Source organism: Gracilinanus agilis, chromosome 4 (assembly GCF_016433145.1).
Source record: "Gracilinanus agilis isolate LMUSP501 chromosome 4, AgileGrace, whole genome shotgun sequence".
NCBI classification, from domain to species: Eukaryota; Metazoa; Chordata; class Mammalia; order Didelphimorphia; family Didelphidae; genus Gracilinanus; species Gracilinanus agilis.
In genome coordinates, this window is record NC_058133.1 from 265850486 (window position 1) to 265868507 (window position 18022).

An 18022-nucleotide genomic window follows, 5' to 3' on the forward strand; every position below is an offset into this window, starting at 1 on the left:
GGCAGGAGTAGCAATTATTATCTCAATCAAAGATAAAGCAAAAATAGATCTGATTAAAAGAGGTAAGGAAGGTAATTACATCTCAATGAAAGGCAATATAAATAATGAAGAAATTTCAGTACTCAACATATATGCACTAAATGGTATAGCATTCAGATTTCTAAAGGAGAAATTAAAGGAGCTTAAGGAGGAAATAGTAAAACCATACTAGTAGGGAACCTCAGCTTTCCCCTGTCAGAACTAAATAAATCAAACCAAAAAATAAATAAGAAAGAAGTAAGGAAATTGAATGAAATGTTAGAAAAACTAGAGCTAATAGATATCTGGAAAGAAATAAATAGGGATAAAAAGGAATATACCTTCTTTTCAGCAGCACATGGAACATTCACAAAGATTGACCATATACTAGGGCATAAAAACATTGCAAACAAATGTAGGAAAGCAAAAATAATAAATGCAATATTTTTCTTTTTGTTGTGCTACTTGGTTGCCCTGATAAAATCGTTTTTTTAAAAAATTAAAAAAATGTCTTTAAACCCATACCTTCTATCCTAGAATCAATATTGTATTAGTTCCAAGGCAGAAGAGAGGTTAAGGACGAGGCAGTGGGGGCTAAGTGACTTGCCCAGGGTCACACACCTAGGAAGTGTCTGAGGGAAGATTTGAACCAAGGACCTCCCCATCTCTAGGCCTGGTGTTCAATCCACTGAGCCCCTGTGATCTGCTGCCCCTGTGATAAAGTCATTTTAAAAGCAGCATTCTCTATTCAAGGCCTCTTAATTTTTTTTTTTTTTTTGTTTGTTTCTGGTTGGCTTTATTGGTTATTGTATTCTTCTGTGGGGGTAAATGATAATGACTTCTTTGCCTGTTGGTTGTAGGGGCACTGTTTCAAGTCTTTAATGAGTTGGTGATGCTGCTTTTAACAAACTCCATTTTTTTAATTTAATTTTTTTTTACCAATTACATGTAATAAATTTCCACATAAATTTTCCAAAGTTATGTGATCCAGATTGTCTCTGTCCCTCCTTCTTTACTCAATCCCGGATCTGGCAAGCAATTCAATCTGGAATAAACTCTGTTCTTGAGAATGCAGGCTATCAGGGATTCCTGTAGGTGTGGAAGTTCCATCTTTGGTTCTCTACATCTTACTTTCCAGATCTCAGTAAGAAAACAGGTAGGGTAGATCCTGCCTCTCAGATAGGGTGAAGAGGGAGAAGAGGGAGACAGGCTGTATTCACTGTCATGAAGAGGTGGTACACTCTTCATCTTGTTCAGCTCCATCAACTGAATCCTTTATATGAGTTGGTGATGCTGGTGTTGGCTGGGTGGTGTTGAATATGGCAGTGCAGTCTGAAGTGGTGGTACTTAGGTACTGCCTGTACTTGAGCTGTCTGCCACCCAAGAGTGGTTGTTGCAATGCCAAGGTCTTATTGATTCAAGATCACTAATATTTATTAAACAGCTCTTATGTTTGGTACATGTAGGTCACAAACTGAATAGAAAGTTTAGAGCGTACATGAAATACATGGCATAGCAGAAAGAGCATTGTATTTGGGACCAGAGAGCCTCACTTTAAAATCTGACTCTGCTGTGTGCTGTCTGAATGACCTTAGCTGAATCATTTTACCTCTCTTGGCTTCAGTTTCCTCATCTATTAACTGTTTTATGTGCCATGGACCCTTTTGGGAGTCTGATGAAATGTAGAGACTCTTTCTTAAAATACTGTTTAAATCACATAAATTGGGATCATCAAGGAAACTATTATGTTGAAATATAGGCATCAGAATATCAAAAACAAAAAAAGTTCATGGACTCTAGGTTAAGAACCCCTGGACCATCTTTTAGGCTTTTTTCTATTTCTAAACCTATAATTCCATGTTCCTAAATAATGAAAGAATGCTATGAGACAGTATATTTTCTAGTGTTAGATTATATGGTACAGACTGCAAGTACTCCAGGAATGACTAGTACAAAGCCAACAGATGAGACTTTTATCTCCTTTTTAAAGCCAGATTCCTCTGCCCTTATCCTTCCTCTGCTTCTGAATTTGATCAGAGATTCCTGCTACCCTTGTGTGCTCTCCTCATCTGATTAAGGTTGGCACATTGACCTGAAGTCATTTGTGAGGTAATGACTCTAATGGGAGAATTGAGAAGAAAGGCAGCACTAGTAAAGGTCAGAAGCTTTGGTAGAACACTCAGCCAAAGGGATGGCAGGTCAAAGTAGTCCAGAGTGTTTGTGCAGATCTCAAAACAGATCTGAGAACTTGATGTCTCTTTGTCATGGGTCATATATGCTTTGGATTTACTTTTTTTTTTTTTAACCCTTAACTTCTGTGTATTGGCTCCTTGGTGGAAGAGTGGTAAGGGTGGGCAATGGGGGTCAAGTGACTTACCCAGGGTCACACAGCTGGGAAGTGTCTGAGGCCGGATTTGAACCTAGGACCTCCTGTCTCTAGGTCTGACTCTCAATCCACTGAGCTACCCAGCTGCCCCCCTGGATTTATTTTTAAATGTTGTAAAATAAGGCAATAATCTTCTCTAGAATATCTGTAGATAAGTCAAGAAGGAGCTGTTTGTCAGTTTCTGTTTGTTGCACTCCCAAAGTCTGAGGCATGGCAATGGTGGGAGTTGGTACTTTAGTGGTTCATATCATAGTGCATATGAACTCTTTGGACTTTAGTTTCCTCATTTTCTCTGACCCAAGGATATCATAAGAGCAAAGCAAAATTTACTAATAATTTGTATGAAAATATTGTGAGCTCTCAGAATGACAGGGGCCTTTGACATCTAATGGCAATTATCTGTGCCCATTTCCTTTGATGCTGAGTGAGTTCTACAGGTAAATCACAGACAATGACTGATCTGTTCCTAGTTGGAGCAGGAGCAACTTTGTTTTTTCTCAACTTGACTTCAGAAAGAAGTTAGATTTTTCTCTACCCTAAAGAAAGGCTAGATAGCTGAATAAAAAGATCAAGAATATTGGAATTTGTAAACCTTCACTAAGCAGTTTCTTCTCAGCCCATGCAATAAACATTAAATGCCTACTATATCCATGTATTGTGCTAGACATTGGGACTATAAAGATAGAAATGAAACAGTTCTTGCCTTTAAGAAAGTTATGCACTCTCTCGGGGGTGGGGAGTAGTGGTGGATGAGGGGGAGAAGCAACATGTCTAGGTCAAATATTTATCCTATTTCAGTATATATAATAAAAAACAATATATACACAGAAATTACAAAGTAATGTGAGTGGGGATAGGAGATACTAATCGTTGAAGGAATTAGGAAAGGCCTCATGTAAAAGGTGGTACTTGAATTGAACTCTGAAGGAAGTTAGGAATTCTAAGTGACTGAGGTGAGGAGAGAAGAAGAGAGTATATTCTAGATATACAGGGTAGCCTCTGCCAAAGCATAGAATGAGGAGATGGAATGTTGGGCATGAGTAGGAGAAAGGAGATTAATTTGACTATTGTAGAGAATCCATTAAGATAAGTAATGTGTAATATGCCTGGAAAGCTAGGTTAGTGTCAGATAGGGCTTTAAATGACAGAGTAGTTTGTATTTGATTGTAGAAAATAGATGCACTAGAATTTTTTGAAAGATGGAGTGACATGGTTTTGAGGACCAAAAGGCTTGTGCTTTAGCAATATCACTTTGGCAGCCACATAGAAGATGAATAGAAAGGGAGAAAGGAGGCCAATTAGGAGGCTTTTTTAGTAGTTCAATTGAGAGATAATGAGGGCATGAACTAGGATGGGATCTGTTAGTGGAGAGAAGGGAACAGATTCTGGAGATGTAAAGTTAGAAGTACAAGATGTGACACCTGTTATATATTGTGTGTGTGTGTGTACACTGAATGAAAAGGAAGGATTGAGCATGAGATACTTGAACCTTGGTGACTAGAAGTTTGATGGTGTTCTTGAGAAATAGGGAAATTCAGAAGATGGATGAGTTTGGAAGAAAAATGAGTTCTGTTCTAGAGATGTTGAGTTTGAGATGCCTGTGGATTTGGACATTCAGTGGAAAATCTCCAGTAGGCAGTTGATATCTTGTGATGAGCTCTCTAGAGAGACTAGAATTGAATATATCAATCTGGGAGTCATTTGGAACCCATGGGAGCAGATGAGATCTTTGAGAGAGAAAAGAGAAGGCTCATGATAGAGTCTTGGGGTATACCCTCAATAGGGGAGAAGAACATGGATAATGATCCATCAAAGGAAATGAGAATGATCAGATTAGGAGAACCTGAAGAGAACTCAGAGAAAGAAAGTATACATTCAAAGAGAGAGGGTCAGTCAGCATTTATTATGTCCCTTCTTGATGCAAGGATTTGGGTTAAATGCCAGAGAAACAGAGGAAAGCCAAAGACTCCCATACTCTCAAGCTCACAGTCCAATGGGTAGACAACATGCAAACAACTATGTACAAACGATATATACAGGATAAACTGAGAGTAATCTCAGAGGGCATTGAGATGTAGGAAGGCTGGAAAAGATCCTTGTAGAAGATGAGATTTCTGCTGAGATTTGAAATAAACATGCTTCAATCTGCATTCAGACTCCATAGTTCCTTCTGTGGTGAGCAACAGCATTTTTCATCATGAGTCCCTTGGTGTTGTCCTGGATCCTTGCATTGTAACAGTTAAATTGTTTAGTTTTGATCATTGTACTTTATTGCAATTACTGTCCTGGTTTTGCTCACTTCACTTTGTATCACTACATATAAATCTTTCCAGTGAGCACTTCCACTGTGAACAAAAGTCATTTAACTTCAGTTGCCTCTCTGAGACACTTCCCGTTATAATATCTGAGGCCTTAGGACACAAGAGGCAATAGAAGACAAGGACCAAAGGCTTGATTTCTAGCAATGAATGGCATCAATCTTTTTTTCCTACCCTTGCCTTCCATCTTGGTTCCAAGGCATTAGAGTTAGGCAATTCAGTGAATTGCCCAGGGTGACACAGTGTGATAATGAGTTTAAATCTACCTTGCCCATTCTCAAATATAATCACCAAAAGTGTAAACAACTCCACTTAACTCACAAGTTGGGAGGTCTGTGACCCATGTGTGCTAGAGTGAGTGACAAATCAGAATTTACTGACTGCCTCCAGGGAAGTCCTAAGAAAAGCAGCTGTTGTGACTGGACATGTAAACTAAGAGGAAGGCACAGGAAGTGATGCAAAAGAAGCCTCTTTAAAAAGAGAGTTCAGCTTGTTTCTTCTTGTTCGTGACTTGGACTTGGAGGAGCTTTGGAGCTTGGACCCTGAGACCTTGGTGAGACTATTCTTAAATCTTTCCTTTGGAATTCCACATGGTTAGTGTGAAGATTGAATGTTCCTGAACTTCTCTTTCAAAAGAGACTCTGTGACTGAAGCTTTTGCTTCATTCGCTTCCTCGGCCCTCTTGGTCAAGGTCGAACCTCCCTCTGCTGAGGGTTAATTAGATCTGTCTGGGTTAAACTAGGGGATCTTTGGAGCAAATTACCTAGTGTGTTATATTACTTATCCTTTCATTTCTTTATTTCCTCTTCCTCTCTACATTTGTAAATAAACTTCCATAAAAGTCATTTTGACTTGAGGTTATTCTTTAATTGGGGATTGATAATTATTCAATTCCCTGGTGACCAAATCTTTTAATATTCACCCAATTGAAATCCCTTTTTTATCCCTTACAACAGCTAGGAAGTCTCTTGAGATCAGATTTGAACCTCTCATCTATCTCCAGGTCTGGCTCTAAGCCACCTAGCTGCCCCAATGGCTTCTATCTTAATTGCATGTGGAGTATTTCTGGGGACAAACTGGAAAAGTGGCTTGGGAGCCCACTGCAACTAACTCAGTCAACAACTTTCATCCTCTATTTTTTCCTTCTTTACTTCAGTTTCTGATGAAGAAGTAGCTTATTTCTTAGCCAAGAACAACCTTTCTACTTTTACTCTTGGGCCAATTCCTTCTCATTTTTCTCCAATTTTTTTCTCACTCTACTGTCTCCTCTGCTGCCTAGAAAATGTCCAGTATTCCCCAACTTAAAAAAATTTTAAGGGGCATCTAGGTGGCTCAGTGGACTGAAAGCCAGCCTAGAGATAGGGGGTCCTGGGTTCAAATCTTGCCTCAGATACTTCCTAGACCCTGGGCAAGTCACTTCACCCCCATTACCTAGCCCTTACCACTCTTCTGCCTTGGAACCAATACACAGTATTGATTCTAAGATGGAAGGTAAGGGTTTAAACAAATTTTTTTTTCACTTGACCCTACCTGCACCTCAAGCTATCATCATATATTTGATACCCATTTTTCAAACTCATTAAAAAAAAAGTCATCTATACTCCTTGTCTCCACTTTCTCTTCTCTCATTCATTTTTTTTAAAATTATTTTTTTATTTTTAAACCCTTAACTTCTGTGTATTGACTTATAGGTGGAAGAGTGGTAAGGGTAGGCAATGGGGGTCAAGTGACTTGCCCAGGGTCACACAGCTGGGAAGTGTCTGAGGCCGGATTTGAACCTAGGACCTCCAGTCTCTAGGCCTGGCTCTCAATCCACTGAGCTACCCAGCTGCCCCTCTCGCATTCATTTTTGATTCATCTCACACAATGTCCTTTTTTAAGTCCTCTATTTTTAATTTTTAGTAATATTTTACTTCTCAAGTTAACAAAATTATTTTCTCTCTCTTCTACTTTGTACCTCATTGAAAAAGAGAAACAAATTCCATCACTGACCATATTAAAAAAATATTTGTCTCATTCTGTGCCCAGAACTCCATCATTTCTCGGTCAGTAGGTGGACAGCATGCTTCATCACTGATCCTCTATAATCATGAATGATCACTGTTTTAATCATAGTTCTTACAGCTTTCAAAGTTGTTTTTGGTTATAGTGTTACTGTGTACATTATTCTTTTTTTTAATTTTCAGATAAATGAAATATCAGCGAATATTTACTTATTTATTTTAAAAAACTATTCAATTAATTGGTTTAGAATATTTTTCCATGGTTACATGATTCATGTTCTTTTCCTCCTCTCCCTCCTCCTGGAGCCATAGAGCAATTCCACTGGCTTTTACATGTAGCATTGTTCAAAACCTATTTCCATATGATTACTATTTGCAATAGAGTGGTCATTTAAAGTCAATATCCCTGATCATATCCCCATTGAATCAGTGATCAGTCATGTATTTTTCTTCTGCATTTCAACTCCCACAATTATTTACCTGGATGTAGATAGTGTTCTTTCTCATAAGTCCCTTAGAATTGTCCTGAATCATTGCATTGCTGCTAGTAGGGAAGTCCATTATGTCTGATTGTGCCATAATGTACAATGTTCTCCTGGTTCTGCTCCTTTCAGTCTGCATCAGTTTCTGGAGGTTGTTCCAGTTCACATGGAATTGTTCCAGTTCATTGTTCCTTTCAGCACAATAGTATTCCATCACTATCAAATACCACAATTTGTTCAGCCATTCCCCAATCAAAGAGCATCCCCTCATTTTCCAATTTTTTTTGCTACCACAAAGTGCAGCTTTAAATATTTTTGTACAAGTATTTCTCCCTATTATCTCTTTGGGGTATAAACCTAGCAGTGGTATAGCTAGATCAAAGAGAAGGTAGTCTTTTAAAGCCCTTTGGGCATAGTTCCAAATTGCCTTACAGAATAGTTGGATCAATTCACAACTCCACCAGCAAAGCATTAGTGCCCCAATTTTGCCACATCCCCTCCAACATTTATTACTTTCCTTTGCCATCATATTGGCCAATCTGCTAGGTGTGAGGTGTTACCTCAGAGTTGTATTGATTTGCATTTCTCTAATCAGGGGAGATTTAGAAGCCTTTTTCATGTGCTTATTAATAGTTTTGATTTCTTTATCTGAAAACTGCCTATTCATGTCCCTTGTCCATTTATCAGTTAGGGAATGGCTTGATTTTTTGTACAATTGATTTAGCTCCTTGCAGATTTGAGAAATTAGACCTTTGTCAGAGGTTTTTGTTATAAAGATTTCCCCCCAATTTGTTGCTTTCCTTCTAATTTTGATTATATTGGTTTTGTTTGTACAAACCCTTTTTAATTTAATGTTGTCAAAATTATTCATTTTACATTTTGTAATATTCTCTATCTCTTGCTTGGTCTTAAATTCTTTCCTTTCCCTTAGATCTGACAGGCATACTATTCTATGTTCATCTAATTTACTTATAGTTTCCTTTGTGTACATTATTCTTTGTTCTCATCATTTCATTCTTCATTAGTTTACAAAAGTCTTCAAAAATGTTTGTGTTTGTAGTATTAATGTTTCAGTATAAATTTTTCTTCTGGTTTTGCTCACTTCACTCTATTTCCATTTATGCAAGTCTTTCTATGTTTTTTTTAAATTTTTAATCATTTATTAATATTCATTTTTAACATGGTTACATGATTCATGCTCCTACTTCCCCTTCACCCCCCGCACTCCCCTCACCCGTGGCCGACGCACATTTCCACTGGTTTTATCATGTGTCCATTGTTCAAGACCTATTTCCAAATTGTTGTTAGTTGCATTGGTGTGGTAGTTTCGAGTCCACATCCCCAATCATGTCCTCCTCAGTCCATGCGTTCAAGCATTTGTTTTTCTTATATGTTTCCTCTCCTGTAGTCCTTCCTCTGAATGTGGGTAGCGTTCTTTACCATAAATCCCTCAGAGCTGTCCTGTGTCATTGCTTTCTGCTGGTACAGAAGTCCATTGCATTCGAATTTTACCATAGTATATCAGTCTCTTTGTACAGTGTTCTTCTGGCTCTGCTCCTTTCACTCTGCATCAGTTCCTGGAGGTCTTTCCAGTTCACTTGGAATTTCTATGTTGTTTTGAAATCATTTATTTCCTTATTTCTTGTAGCACAATAGTATTCCATCAGTTTCTGTGCCATATTTTGTTCAACCATTCCCAAGTGGAGGAACATTTTTTTAATTTTCCAGTATTTTGCCTCTACATATAGAGTTACTCTAGGGCAAGTTAGTTAACCCAGTAGATAAAGCACCAGGTAGTGCTGGATTCTGGAGGACCTGGGTTCAGATTTGGCTTCAGATACTTCCTAGGTGTGTGACCTTGGGCAGAACACTCAATCCTAATTGCCTAGCCCTTACCACTCTTCTGTCTTAGAATTGATTCTAAAAGAGAAAGTAAGGGTTAATAAAAGAAAGAGCTACTAGTATTTTTGTACATGTAGGACTTTGTCCCCTTTCTAATCTCTTGGATATAGGTTTAGCTGAGTCAAAGGCCATGCACTGTTTAGTTGTGGGAGGCCAATAAGAGAAACAGTCTCAAATAGATAAAAATCTGAGATTCCTCTTTTGACCCCTTTTATGATCCACACCTTTTCTTATTAGAAAGCTTTAAGCTCTTAGCAAACCAGCAGTCAAGAGGTTAACATTCTCTCCTTTGATCAGGAATGCAGTTGCTGGGTCTCAAAAAGTGGTTTTAGACAGTCAAGGCCGAAAAATTCAGGGACTTCCCAACCCAGCAAAATATTCCCAGACTTAACTGATGATGAGGCAGCTACAATTCAACCTTGTACTCTTATCTTCACCTTGAAGTTTCTGAGGTTTCTGTTTGTCGTCTAAACTAATTGCAATGTCTGCAAAGCTGTAAAACTCTGTGCTTTTGAGTGAAAGAGAGTTTGAATTTTCATATATAATAAACTTGTGACTCAGTGGCACTTTGGAGAAACAGCTAGGAGTTAACAGTCAAGATTGTCTCCCATTACTTTCTTATCAACTAAGCCACCCTTATCAGAGATGATAAATAGATCTCAACATTTAGTAACTTTGTGTATAATTTTAAATTAAATTTAATTGCTTTCCAGAATGGATGTACCTATTCAAATAAGTCCACCAATTTCTTTTTTCATAACTTACACATATCCTCTCTTATTCCTTTTTTCCTCTTTCCTGTACCTTAGGAAAATATATCTTTACCTCCCACAACCCCTTTTATTTTTCTTTCATTTATAGGTCAACAAAAATCCTTAATTATGGCTTATAAGTTGTAAGAGTAATGCTTGTTCCATGCCTTTCCAGTTATAGGCCATTATGGAAAAGGAAAGCATTGTGTTTCAAAGTGAAATTGAACATTATAAATAGTACTATCATTCTCTAAAACCCCTGGTAATTTGTAGAAGTCCCTTTAAGGATCCCAGTCTTTAACATACTCTAATTAAACCTATTTTTTCTTAAGCATACTTGATATGTGAAAAACCATTACTTTTAAAATTGTAGTGTTTTCTGTTTTAATTACTTTATTGGGTTTAGGGTTAGGAGAACTAGTACAGTGCACATACACATTGTCTTAAGAGTGATGAGAAGAGCGCTGCAACAGTGAGTAAGGGAGGATCCTGGAGAGAAGCAATTATAGCCTGTGTGTACCTAATCTCCAGGAAGTAAGCAAACCCTTTCCTGGCAGAAGGATGCTTTTCCTTGGCATCATTCTGTTAGGCACTAAGGGGAGGCAACAAGTTCAAAAGTCTCGCATTTGTCCTTTCCTGCTGTGAATGGTAGACCTGGTGGGAAATGCAAGGAGTGAGAAATATGAGATATTTCTGTGTTTTAACCCTCCTCACTGGGGTACCATGACTTGTGTATATATATATATATATATATATATATATATATAGCCCATTTAGCTCTTTTTTTTTCTTCTTCATTTATTAAACATTTATTTTCTTTCCCTCCTACCTCCTCTACCCCCACCACCAAGGGAAAGCAAAATCCTTATAACAAATATGCATAGTTAAACAAAACAGATTCCTATGTTGGCCATGTTCAAAACTTTATGTCTTATTCTGTGTATTTAGTTCATCACTTATATGTCAGAAAGAGGTTAGCATTTTATATCATTGGTCCTCTGGAATCATGGTTGATCATTGCATTGACTAGATTTCTTAAGTCTTTCAAAAGTATTCATTTAAAAAAGTGGTGTTATGAATTATTCTGCTCCTTGCCTGTATTATTTCATACCAATCTTCCCAGTTTTTCTCTTTTATCATTTCTTATGGCACAGTGAAATTTCATTGTGTTCATCTATTATAATTTGTTCAGCTGTTCACCAGTCAAGTCATTCTCTTAGTTTCTAGTTCTTTGTCACTACAGTAAAACTTGCTATAAATGTAGGACCTTTTCCTCTTAATTTGCTATCTTTGGGATATAGGTCTAGTAGTGCTGTCAAAGAATAGGTACAGTTTAGTGACTTTTAGGTATTGTTTCAAATTGCTTTCCAGAATAGTTGGACCAGTTTCACAATACCACCTGCTGTATATCATTGTACCTATTTTCTTGAAGCCCTTTGCCAGCTTTGCCTATCTGATGAATGTGAAGTAGAACCATAGAGTTTCTTTAATTGTCACTGCTCTAATTATTAGTGTTGGAGCAGTTTTTTCATTTCTCCATTTCTGTAGCTCTAGATGGCTTGACTTTCTTGAGAACTTCTCATGCACAGTCTTTGACCATTTATCAATTGGGAAATGATTCTTGGTCTCATAAATTTGAATCATTTCCTTATATATCTTGGAAATGAAACCTTTATCAGAGAATGTCACTGCAAAGATTTTTTTTCCCTTGTTAACATCCCTTTCTAATATTAACTGGGCTATATTTGTATAAAGCCCTTTACATTTTATTTTAAATTGTCTATTTTATCTTCTGTGCTCCTTTCTATCTTTTGTTTGGTCATATATTCTTCTCTCACATAGCACTGAATACCCTTAGCACTGAAAGGTAATTTCCTTTTATCTCTAATTTGCTTATGATATTAATTTTTATGTCTTTTAAGTCACGTATCTTTTTGGATTGCTATCTACTTTTCTCAGAAGCTTTTGTCAAATAGTGAATCCTTAAAGCTCCAGTAACTGGGGTTTAAACCCTCCCCCAAAAGAAATAATAAACATCTTGGTATATTAAGAGAAGAGAATGCAGGAGGAATAGATGATCTGGGTTCTAGTCTTTCTTCTCTCTCTTTCCATTACTCTTTTGTTACTTAATATCTGTTTGACCAATAGTTAGCTTTTTTAGTCTTCTCTTCCTCAGACAGGGGACTAGACCAAATGAATTCTTATGGTCCCTTCCCGGTCTCTATGCTGTGTCAGTAGTTCTTAAATATTTGTTTACCAGTTATCTGCAAAGCAATTTCTCAAGATATCCACAAGAGACCCATGGTGAAAAACAGCCAAAGAAGGAACTATTGAGATTTGATTACAGATCAAAGCATGCTATCTTCTACTTTGTTTCCTTCATGAGTTTTTTTATTGTATGTGTGATATGTCTCTTTTCTTTTAACATGAGAAACATGGAAATATATGTTGCATGAAAATACTGGTATAACCTATATCAGACTCTACCATCTGGGGGTTGGGGGAAGGGCAGGAGGAGAAAATCTGAATTCTAAAATATGAGAAAACAATTGTCAAAAATTGTTTCTACATGTAACTGAAAAAAAAATTTTTAATTGTTCAACAAAAGAATGAAATCTTGACCTGTCATAACTTGCCTAAATATCTTTTTTCCTCCCTTTTTTCAGAATCTTCCACAAGCCTCAGTGGATCTGACAGTGAGAATGAGGAGAAAAGACCTGTGTCTAGCTCTTTTAGCAATGACTTTAAAGCTGACTCTCTTGTGGAGGGCACCTCCTCCCGCTATTCCATGTACAACAGTGTTTCCCAGAAGATGATGGTATGTGAGAGCCTTTGTTTTAGAAGGTTTGCCATTGTGTGAGAGAAGGGAAATCTACATTGGGGATAGAGAGAAAATTTTTCTATTTACTTTCTTGATAGAGATTCTGGGAAGGATATGACTACTTTTCTAAACTAATTGAGACATTCTAAGATAGTACATGTTAGAAATGAGTGCTAGGGACAACTGAAGCAAACTAATTTCTCTTGGTTTGGACAGAGGAAGATTCTCTTCTGATCTCATTATTAGACTTTGCATTTTGGTTATATTAGGTGCTCTATTCAGATGCACACACTCAAAACAAAGGTATCCTGTTGTTATTACAGTGCATTCTCAAGTATATATTTATAAATGAATAGAAATTGTAGTCAGACATCCTCATTAATGTCAGACTTAATAAGATGTCTGCTTTTCCAGAGATTTTTAGCAACTTCTGGAGTCAATAATGAATGGAAAGTAGAGCTATCTTTTTCTTTCTCCTTCCCAATCAGAGTTGGCTAGGTTCTTTTCCAGAGGAAAGACTTTCTTCTTCTTGGAAGAATTCTCTTCCTTTCATCATCTGTACAAAATTGATGTTATGGCAAGAAGGATGTTAAGCGGGAAATCTGATTTTCTGCAAATTTCAACCATTTTGACTCTGCACTGGGGAGGGAAACTCATCCACCAGTTAAAACCATATGTAGAGTAGCTGGTTACTTTAAAAAAAAAATCTTATTTTTCATGTCTCTGTTGTATTGGGACAATAATAGGAATAACTGCTTCTGAAGTTATAGGCAGCATAAAGATTTAAGATCATAAACACTGGAGGTGGGAAAATAGGAATTTTGGGATTTGTGGTTCTGGGTAACATGGGGAAAAGGTAACCCCTCCTTTAACATAGAGGATGAATTTGTGGCTATACTGAAAATTTGATCAAGCCATTGAAGTCATATTAATTCTTCCATATGTGTTGATGATGTTATATCTCTTAGTTGGGGGCCTCTCTAGTAAATTCGTCCCCGGTAGAAATTATAGCTTCTGGGGATCTTCCTTGTGTCTTATTAGGTAGTGGCCTGCACCATTTGGGAGATGGTACCCATTTCCTCAGGGTGGTATAACTGACTAATACCTCCAGGATTTGGTGTAATCTTTGTGAGCAATTGTGCCCTTATTACAGTTTCACCATACCAGTATCCTATTGTGCTTTTCTGACCTCAGTTTTACATGATGAAAGATTCAAGTTAATTATATGATTAAGCATCTCTGCCCTTGCCTCATAGGGTTGTTCTTCTGAACCAGAGTGATGTAGAGGTTACCCCCTTGAAGCACTTTACTTTTAAATTATATTCCTGTTATCACCTCTACGCTCTGGATCTACTTTTCACTTAATCAGGGGAATTAGCTAGAAGGGCAGTCCTATGAACCTCCAGTGAGATTCATTAAATGTTCCTGGTGCTTTAATTACAGCTTTGTGGTTTTCTCTCATTTATTCAACTACCATTTGGCCTGGCTTCACTGAACTGAACACAGTCACCATCACTAATTATCACTAATGATGCTCCATCATTTCTCTCTTTTTCAGGCAAAAATGGGCTTCCGGGAAGGTGAAGGCCTGGGCAAACACAGCCAGGGTCGGAAAGACATTGTGGAGGCCTCTAATCAAAAAGGCCGAAGAGGCTTAGGGCTGACACTAAAGGGTTTTGACCAGGAACTCAACGTGGACTGGAGAGATGAGCCAGAGGTAACTAAAATCAAATTTTGTCTAGTTTTGGGCATCACATCTTAGTTGGGATGTTAGCATGTTGGTAAGTATCTAGAACAAGGGGATTTAAGTGGTGTGAAGATTCTGGAAACCGTTTCATCTAAAGAATTGTTGAGTCAGGAATATTTAGTTTGAAGAAATCTAAAGGGATGCATGAAAGTTGTCTTAAAATATTTTAAGGCCTTTTATGTAGAAAGGGAAATAGACTTATTCTCTGTTGCTTGGAAGAGAAAACACTAGAACCATTGTTGGTAGAGGTTGCAAGAAGTTACTTTTTATTCAGTGTAAGAAAAGCTAACAATTCAAGCTTTGGGAAAATGGAATGAGCCAGCCTATGAGATAATGAGCTTCCTGTCATTGAAAGTATTCAAGCAGAGTCTGAATGATCTCAAATTAGAGGTATTATAGAAAAGATACTATTTTGATTCCTAGGTGGTCTAGATGACCTCTGAGAAGTCTTTTTAACTTTGACTATTTTATATCTTGATTCCAAATTGCCATTTGTTTATTAATTAGTCCCATGTGGTAATTACAGTGTGTTTATTCTTTTTGTCACAATTTGGGCTCCATTCTGTTTTAGCTGTGAAGATATCAAAAAATGCACCTCTTTTATTGGACGTAGGATGTTAGTTGGTATTTTGTGTTTGTGCCTGACGCTCCTGTGCAGGAGGAGATCCAGCGAGCAGAGAAGATTATAAAAGCCTAATAAGGTTTTATTGTAAGACACTGAAAAGCCAAGAGCTAATGAATTCTGGTGGTGGTCCTGCTGAGTTGCCTTGTGGCTGCTAGGGAAAAGACCAGCATGTGACAGTGAGGGTTTGGGTAAATATTTGTAATTGGTTGTTACATGTAGCCTTTTTCTTCAGAAGTGCAGAATACTTTCCTTGGCCTCATTTGTATGGAAATATACAAAGAATCTGGATATTCTCAGTAAAACAGAATTAGAACTGACTATTTAATCTCAAATCTGCTAAAGCAAGCCTCCTGTAATTGTGTTCTTAATGATTGGAGAGAATGGAACATTTGGTTGTGGCCATTCTAAACTCTCAAGTTGAGATAGTTTAAGTTGCTTTTTCTCTTTAGAAAAATTGTCCAAAACTAACTTGCTCTTTACCATGTTATCCCATAGAATCAGAGGCAGCAGTATGTGGTTGTTTTTATCTAAAGTCATATTGAACAGGGCAGTTAAGTGGCTCCTTGGGTAGAGTATCAGGCCTTGGAGATGAGAGGCCTGGGTTAAAATCTGGCCTCATACATTTTCCAGCTGTGTGATCCTGGGCAAATCACTTAACTCTAGTTTCCTAGCCCATATCACTCTTCTGCCTTTGAACCAATGCTTCGTATCAATTCTAAGACAAAAGGTAAGGGTTAAAAAATTAAAATTAAAAAAATAAAGTCATACTGGGGAATCTGGAGTGGATGCCTGGAATCCTGTCAGCTGTGCCTGGTAGCTTTCAATGATTCCATTTGAGGGGAGATGTGCTTAGGGTATCTACCACCCTGCAGCCAGACTTCAGGCAATTAGATCTGCCTTTTATTATCATTTTAGAACTTTTGTAAAACACGATATTACTTTTTAATTAGAAAATATCTTTATTAGTATCTTTTGTTTTTATATTACATAAATTTCCAACTATAACTCTAACTCTTCTTCAGGGAGCCATCTTTTATAAGAAAGATTTTTAAAAAAAATAGAAAAAGCAGATAACTAAACTAGTCCACATAGGAGGATATGGGTATAACTAATTTTTTAGCAATGTATGACCCAGGGCTAGACATGCCTGACAGCCTGTGCTCATAATTGGAGTTTGTCATCTCTTTATTAAGGAGAACAGAGTTAGATTTGATTATCAGCCTTATAGAGTTAAACTTGACAAGGTACTGATTTTTAACTGTGATGGGCCAGAATTACTGAAAGTAGCACTTTATTTAGTTGGTTGCAGATCATTATTATTGTGTATAATACTTTAGAAAAAAGCCAAAAGAGAGAGCTATGATCTGTGATCTTTCTTGATTTTTGGTGGGGGAAATCTTGAGGTTTAGAAGGCAATTCCAAGGCCTTAGAGTAGTAATGGTGAACCTTTTAGACACAGCATGCCGTGCCCTGTCCCCCTAGAGACCTAGTGCCCCCTACTCCCACCACTTACCCCAGACGGGGAGGGAGTAAGTGAGGGTAGTGCCCCAGGCACTCCACTCAGGGCAAGGGAGTAAGCACTTCCAATGGGACAGAAGGGCAGGGAGGCATGGTGGAGAGCGGGGAAGGGAACAGCTCCATCTGAATCCCTCTGTCTTTCTAGTAACTAATTATGGCAGGTGACAGTGTGCATGGTCACAGAGAGGTCTCTGCCTGCCAAAGGTTCACCATTACAGGTCTAGAGGTTAGCTTGAAGCTAGAGCCTTTGAAGAACAAAGGCTGGAACTTAAACATCATACGAGTTTCCAGCCTAGATCTATGCTCATTCATTCTTTACTTCTTAATAGCATGGTAAAATTGAAAGTTAGAAGACCTGGGTGTGAATCCTGATACCATTTATATTCTCTTGGGCAAGATACTTCCTTTTTCTTGGTTTCCATTTCTTTATCTGTAAAATGAGAGAGTCGAATTGAAAAGCACTCAAAAGTTGCCACCCACTCTAAAATCCTATAATGTATATCCTATTACTCTATTCTATATTTCTTTCCTTTTTTAAAAAAAATCCTTACCTTCCATCTTAGAATCAATACTCTATATTAGTTTCAAGGCAGAAGAGCAGTAAGGTCTCTGCAGTAGGGGTTAAGTGACTTGCCCAGGGTCACACAGCTAGGAAGTGTCTGAGGCCAGATTTCTACACTTCTTTCTTCCCTTTTCTCTTGCTTGAGTCTTTTTCTCTTGATTTGATTGAGAGTACTTCAGAATCTGAACGGTTTCCAGCAAGGTTTCCTTTGCAAGAGTAACTAGTCTTACCCATTTATTTTTGCTCTCTTTGTAGCCAAGTATCAGTGAACAGGTGTCATGGTTTCCAGAATGCACCACTGAAATTCCTAATACCCAGGAGATGCGTGAGTGGATGACTGTAGGAAAGGTAAGGTTGTATGCAAAGAACATCCTTCATTTTTGACACTAATCTTCTGAATTTTCTCTTATCTCAATTGTATTTGATCCAGCAATGCAGTTTAGACAAATTTGTGAAAGCAAGTTGTTTGACTATACTGGTAGGAGCCAAGTTTCCTCAGAAGGTTAAGTTTTAATAATATATACCTGGGAGATTTGGCATGGTTTTCCTTGTAGCACTTAACTTATTGGTCAGCACAAAATGCCTAATTTCTCTCTTAGTGTTGCTTTTCTCAGCCATCATCTGATGGAATTTCTCACTGATGTATGTTTTAGATTATGAAGAGTATCTTTTCTGCCAGATAATTGAAATTAAAAAGTTACAGTCCTTTCCCTCAGGCAGCATGAGAGAGAATGAAGGACTAGCTAGGGAGGTTATAGAGAGTCTCCCTATGAAAAATTTTTCTTTAACCCTTCTATTCTGTCTTAGTAACAACTTGAAGAGAGAAGGGTAAGGGCTAGACAAACAGGGTTAAATGACTTGCCTCAGAGTCACATAATTAGGAAATAT

At 37.6% G+C, this 18022-nt stretch overlaps 1 protein-coding gene across 1 annotated transcript in view; it reads left to right on the top strand.

Moving 5' to 3' along the window:
• CMTR1 (cap methyltransferase 1) overlaps positions 1 to 18022 on the top strand; it is a 67150-nt gene that overhangs the window by 12518 nt on the left and 36610 nt on the right. The window contains exons 3-5 of the mRNA XM_044674370.1: positions 12528 to 12679; positions 14241 to 14399; positions 17390 to 17482. Of these exons, the coding sequence (XP_044530305.1) occupies positions 12528 to 12679; positions 14241 to 14399; positions 17390 to 17482 (404 nt within the window). The remainder of the gene's footprint in view (positions 1 to 12527; positions 12680 to 14240; positions 14400 to 17389; positions 17483 to 18022) is intronic.